Here is a 6000-nt window from a genome sequence, read left to right as displayed (position 1 = left end):
TAATAATTCTTCAACAGTGTCAATTCGTCCCAGTGTGGGACGAATAAAGGATATCTTATCTTATCTTATCTTAATAATAACCATAACAGTAATAATACATTTCATCAGAAGTGAGCAATATTATCTTTACAGAAGCAGACTTTGTGATGCAGCTCTTATATTGGATCTCATGAGACTGTGCAAGAGGTCTGCTGTTTCTTTTCTTTAGGATTGTTGGAAGGAGGACACACGTTGCAAGAGATACAGTCTTCTTATTTTGTAAAATAAAAACAGTTTAACTTTCATTGTAAAAATAATCTGGCGGCAGAGGTCACCTAATCTTTATCACTCTGACCTCCACTTTTATTCAGCCACTAACTTCTCAGACCTGCTGTCGAGGTCGACATTGTAATTGGCCTATTCAGCCAATGGTGGACTTTGAGGTTTTTATGTGTGTATCAACTCGATATGAGCTGCGCCCAAGAATGATGGAGCCCATGAAGAAACACAACATTGATCTTGTAAACAGGTTTATATGTTGAAACTGTGGACGATAAAGGCAACCAGTCAAAGTGTTTCTTTTACAAAACGGCTTTCGAAAGTAACCATGGGCGTCAGTTAGCTCCGATTCTCACGATGAAACACATCATGATCACATTCGTATTTATTGTTTTTCATCAATAACTTGTAAGGGATCTTGCTGATGACACACACGGTTGGTCTGTAACTGCGCCACATTTTTAATTGTGACTCGTACTTGTGGTGAAATGCATTGAGAACATTAGGGGGACGATTAAAAACGTCACTAATATTGATCATATGCTTGGTGGCCTGACAGTATTGTGGAGCTTTTCAATGGATGGAAGACGTAGTAATTGTACAGTGTTTCAGTCTTTACATAATTCATACACTTTCTAGTGGTTTCTCTATGCTGCATGTATCTAAATGTAAAAAATATATTCTCAAATAAATAAATATATAACATAAATATATGTATCTAAAAGGAATAAATAAATCAGTACACTTTAGCTCTTCTTTAAAAAAAAAGTCACTGTTTTCCTTCAAAGTCCTCCTGAACAGCACAAAGCACCCAAACAAACACATTCCCGCATGCTCATCGGATGTCCCAGAGGACAAGGCCGTTCCAGCTTGGACTCCCATTCTATTGCAGGTACTTTGAGGTTCTTCCGTCCACACGGACAAACGGCGCCCTCATGTTGAGCGTGCAGACTGACAGAGTCAGACAGTCTCGCCTGCCTGTGGCTGCTGAGAGATGCCCGTGCATTCCTAGAAGGGGCCCGGGTGCCTTTATCCCCACCGGCTGGCCCACTGTCCTCCAGCCTGCACAGCCTGCATCCGTCCCCACTCACTTGCTGCCTGCGTGGAAAGGGTGGCAGCAGCTTTTCCCGCTCTGGACCGGACCTTGGCAGGTTTCAGCTATGGCCCAGGATGTCCCTGTATAGCTCTGGCACGCGATCAGGGTCAACGGGCCTGGGCAAAAAGTGTGTAAATTTTTGATGCCGCCTGGATTTAGTCCCATCCCTTGGTGTGCCGTCTTTATTTAAAGCCACAAAATAACGTGTCCCTTTGTCTCCGTGTTTGTAGAGGTTGGACGAGTATGTGTTGTACCAGTTCTCCTCAAACTGCTCTCGAAAGACACATTCAGCTGTCAGCTTCTCCTGACAACAAAAGGAAAACAACTTTTCAACATTTTTTTCCAAATACAAAACCTTTTTAACATTGTGCAGCTTCTGCACACATATACACTGTAACATCGTTACTTCCAATTAAATGGAAATGTATTCAGTAGAAGTTGTAGAACGTCAGTACTTTACAATGTACAGTCATTTATTGTGCATGTATAATAGCTACTGATTCAGGGAGCTGTACATCAGTGAAAAAAATTGCATGTTGAATTTACTCAATTTTATTTCGTTAAGTGGCTGCACATAATTGAATCATCTGATTTTGATTGTTTAAAAGTAGATGCAGAGTCTACTTGAGCATGTACTGGGATTCAGTTTGTTTTGTTTTGTGCAACCATTTGACAAAAAAAGCGATTACATTCAACACAGCATATTTTTCAGCCGTGTACTTGAAAGTTAGTAAAAGCATTTATCTATCTATAAAAGCTTATAAAGGTACTTACAGAGCCATATAGCTCTCCTTTGTCATTCATTCCCAAATAGAGTCCACTGTCCACTCCTCGGATGCTTATTAGGCCAACAGCAAGGCTTATAAATTCCAAAATACCTGGAAATGTAACAGCACATGACAGTCAGTATAATATATCAGTCATGTTTCAAACTACATGACAACTACCAAATGAGACCCGTTTTAATTACAGACTAGACAAGTATGACTGATGTATTTTTGGGGTTGGTTATCCAATTCACATTTTAACATTGCAGTATGCTCTTTTTTTTTTTAGATCAGGATAAATATCAATGTACCGAAACGACTGTGGTCCTTTCTCGTCCCTTGCACGGTGCCATCCGGAAGTATTTCCAGATGGAAACCAGTCCTGCAATACAACTGCCTCCTCCTCAGGATCCCTTTGAGGTGCGTTAAATCCGCGGCCGAGCTGCGGGACAGTCCGTCCCCCGGTAACAGTTGCTCCCCGAGCAGGGTCGGTGGACTGTCCACGATTGGGGTCAAGAGGAAATGGGAACCGACGTGCGCGATACCGTCGATGCCGTGCAGGACGCCACCAAGTTCCCCGAGAGAAGCAATCGAAGCAGCAACAGAAGCAGCCATCGCGAAGTTCACAGAGGAGCACACTTGGCGTGGATCCTGAGCGCCCCGATCACTTATTCCATGTTGTGCAAGGATTCTTCGCCACTGTCCACGTTCTGCAAATACACGCTTCTTCCCTCTCTCTCTCTCTCTCTCTCTCTCTCTCTCTCTCTCTCTCTCTCTCTCTCTCTCTCTCTCTCTCTCTCTCTCTCTCTCTCTCTCTCTCTCTCTCTCTCTCTCTCTCTCTCTCTCTCTCTCTCTCTCTCTCTCTCTTGCTCGCTCTCTTTTACCACTCCTCACGCTGCGTACCTGCTGGATGCCTCTGTGGGTCCGTGGGTTGGGGTGGAATGGGGTGGGTGGCTGAGGGGATTTAAGGATGCGTACAAACTGCAGTGCAGGCAGGTAGGTAAGCTCCTGGGAGGTTTGCGCTCAGTAGCAGGCAAGGTAAAGCAGGTGCAAAAGCAGAGACGTAGGAATGGGCGGGGCTGTCACACTTGAGACGAGCTCTGGCCGGGCTGCAGCCCCCCCCCCTCCCCCACTTCTCTCCTGCCCGGGCGACCCATGAGGCCACGAACAAAGGTTGAGAATGAACCCTCTATTTTTGCCAATATTTTGCCTTTATATTTATCAATGATATTCCGTTGGTGAATTTCCCCACGAGGGATTAAGAATAATTTAAAAAACAAGTACATAGACGACAACACCACAACACTGTAAGAGCAGACTGGAGTTGATTTACACCACATTCCAAGTGATAAAGTAGTAAATGTGACAAGGAATATAGGCCACGAGTCACCAAACGTTTTTAAACAGAGGACTACAGGTACTTCTTGGATACTGATTAATGCAAAGGTCACTGGGTTTCATACTCACTTCTGAAATAAGCTCATGCTGCCTTTAAAGTGCAAGTCACCACAAATATTTTCTTGACATTAATATGTTGTGTACACCCATGGTAGTCGAAAAATTGTATTCTGATTAATGTTGCGTTTGTGGACTAGGAATTAAGAAGCAAAATCTACTCTGTTTTCATCTATCTCAAGGGACGGCCATTTTGCCAGTTGCTGTCGACTGAAAATGAATGACATTACAGTTGTTGTTGTTGTTGTTTTTTTTTTGGAAAGCAGAATAGATTTTCGCTGACCACCCCCAAGCCTGATTAACTCCAGTCTGTTTGATTGAGAAAATCACTTCAATAGATTCTGTCATAACAAAGTTAAGTTGGCCAAAAGATCTCAAAAAGGAGAATAAAATACCTCGATCCCCCCAAAAAATTCGAGAACAGATGCAAAATAAAGTAGACACATATCAATCTGGAAAGGAGTAAACAGACATTCCTAAAGCTGGACAACTCAAAGGTTCCATGGTGAGAGCCATTATCCACAAATGGAGAAAAAATGGAATACCTGTATTGATGAACCTTCCCAGGTGAACCTTCCCAGGAGTGGCCGGACAACAACAATTACCCCAAGAGCACATCAACGACTCATCCAGGAGGTCACAAAGACATCCAGGAGAACGCTAAAAGAACTGTGGGCACTCTCAATTAAGGTCAGTGCAAGTTTTCATTACGCAACAATAAGGAAGAGCCAAAAACGGCAAGTCCGAATGCGAGCTTCTGGATGTGCGTTTTGGCTTACTGTAGCTGTTTGCTCATGTTTTATTTTCATACTTATGTGATTCCCATTCAACAAAGTGCATAAGCAACTCTCACTCCATAAAAGTAAGCAACATGTACTACTACGCCATGACAGTGCAAAAAATACTATAACCTATCCAAAAATTAAATTATGTTCGTCTGTTCTTCCTCAGAACTACTACCAACAAAAAGATCCTGAACAACTTGTGGAATGTGCGTGTCACAATGCTCAGGCGACACTTTCAACATATTGGCAACCAATCTCAAAACACACATCACTTTGATGGGTTGATATATATAATTATGTTCCTGAAAAAAATAAATAAGGGGTGTGAAAACATGTGATCAAAGCGGCACATCAAAGCCAAGCCAAAATGTGGGTGTAGGGGTTATGCACCTAATGCTCCCTGGTTCCACCAGCTTTACCCCCTCATCCCCTCTAAAAAAATGTTTTAAAAATACTACACTAGGCTCTGTTGATTGTGAACTGCTTTTGGGTGCCCTCTAGTGATTGCAGTGCCCAGACCTGATGCTTTTTTTTGCTCATGTCTTTGGCAAGACCTGGATGGCACAAAATTTCTTGAATTTCAATGAAAACAAGAAGTTATGGTGTTTGGTCCCAGAGGCCCTTGTCCATCCCATCCTGCGGACTTGGGCCCCTTGGCTTTTCACAAGCCAACAGTCTTGAATTTGGATCTTAAACTGGGCGGTGATTTTAAAATTGGTGCCATTGTTAAATGCAGCTTCTTTCATTTTAGGCAGCTGGCTAACTAAGCGGAGGCTCAGAGGAGATCGAACCTTTTCTGTTGCTGGGCCCTCTCTTTGGAACGATCTCCCACTGAATGTTCGGCAAACCCCCTTGCTGCCCATTTTTAAAACTCATCTTAAAACTAATTTTTATTCCTTGGCATTTAATTCAGTATGCAACTAGATTTTTTGGTTTACTGTTTTCGTGCGTTCTACTGTTTTTGTTATGAATTTATTGTTAATTGCTGTATGAATTAATTTTGCTCCATTTACAGCACTTTGTATACAGCGATGGTTGTTTTAAAGTCTGTTTTCATACATTTGCATCAGGCCAAAACTCCATTCTAGCTCAGTTTAAGATACAATCTTGATACACCAATTCAGGTTGGCTTTACAATTACATCATCAAATGTATGTGAAGTTACAGTACTCTTAGTCTTGTCATTATCAGGCGCTGTCCATTGCCCTTTGGTGCTGAAACAGCACGGTGACCACATGACCTAAAAGATGTCCTACCTACATGCTTTTGAGGAATATAGAAAGGTTTACACCACACCATGTAAATAACGAGCCCCAACGTTGAGTTTCTCCACATACATTGTTTGTACTGATACTTCCACAAGTAAAATTACTTTTATTGGCTTTATAGGCTCTGTTTTTGCCCCTCATACTCAAGCAAGCAGCTGATCACAGCATACACTCATCTGACATTGTACCTATCTATCTATCTATCTATCTATCTATCTATCTATCTATCTATCTATCTATCTATCTATCTATCTATCTATCTATCTATCTATCTATCTATCTATCTATCTATCTATCTATCTATCTATCTATCTATCTATCTATCTATCTATCTATCTATCTATCTATCTATCTATCTATCTATCTATCTG

General features: G+C 41.8%; 1 protein-coding gene across 1 annotated transcript; it reads right to left on the bottom strand.

The window, feature by feature from the left end:
- Positions 1-492: 492 nt before the first annotated feature.
- Positions 493-2846, bottom strand: fgf20b (fibroblast growth factor 20b). Its single transcript, XM_052085252.1, has 3 exons — positions 2433-2846; positions 2129-2232; positions 493-1658 (listed from the first exon to the last, which is right to left on the bottom strand). The coding sequence occupies exons 1-3, from the start codon at positions 2734-2736 to the stop codon at positions 1413-1415; spliced, it is 654 nt and encodes a 217-aa protein (XP_051941212.1). The 5' UTR covers positions 2737-2846; the 3' UTR covers positions 493-1412.
- Positions 2847-6000: the final 3154 nt, after the last annotated feature.

Source organism: Hippocampus zosterae, chromosome 1 (assembly GCF_025434085.1).
Source record: "Hippocampus zosterae strain Florida chromosome 1, ASM2543408v3, whole genome shotgun sequence".
Classification (NCBI taxonomy): domain Eukaryota; kingdom Metazoa; phylum Chordata; class Actinopteri; order Syngnathiformes; family Syngnathidae; genus Hippocampus; species Hippocampus zosterae.
The sequence above is the reverse complement of the archived record's forward strand: the minus strand, read 5'-3'. Positions and strand labels throughout refer to the sequence as shown.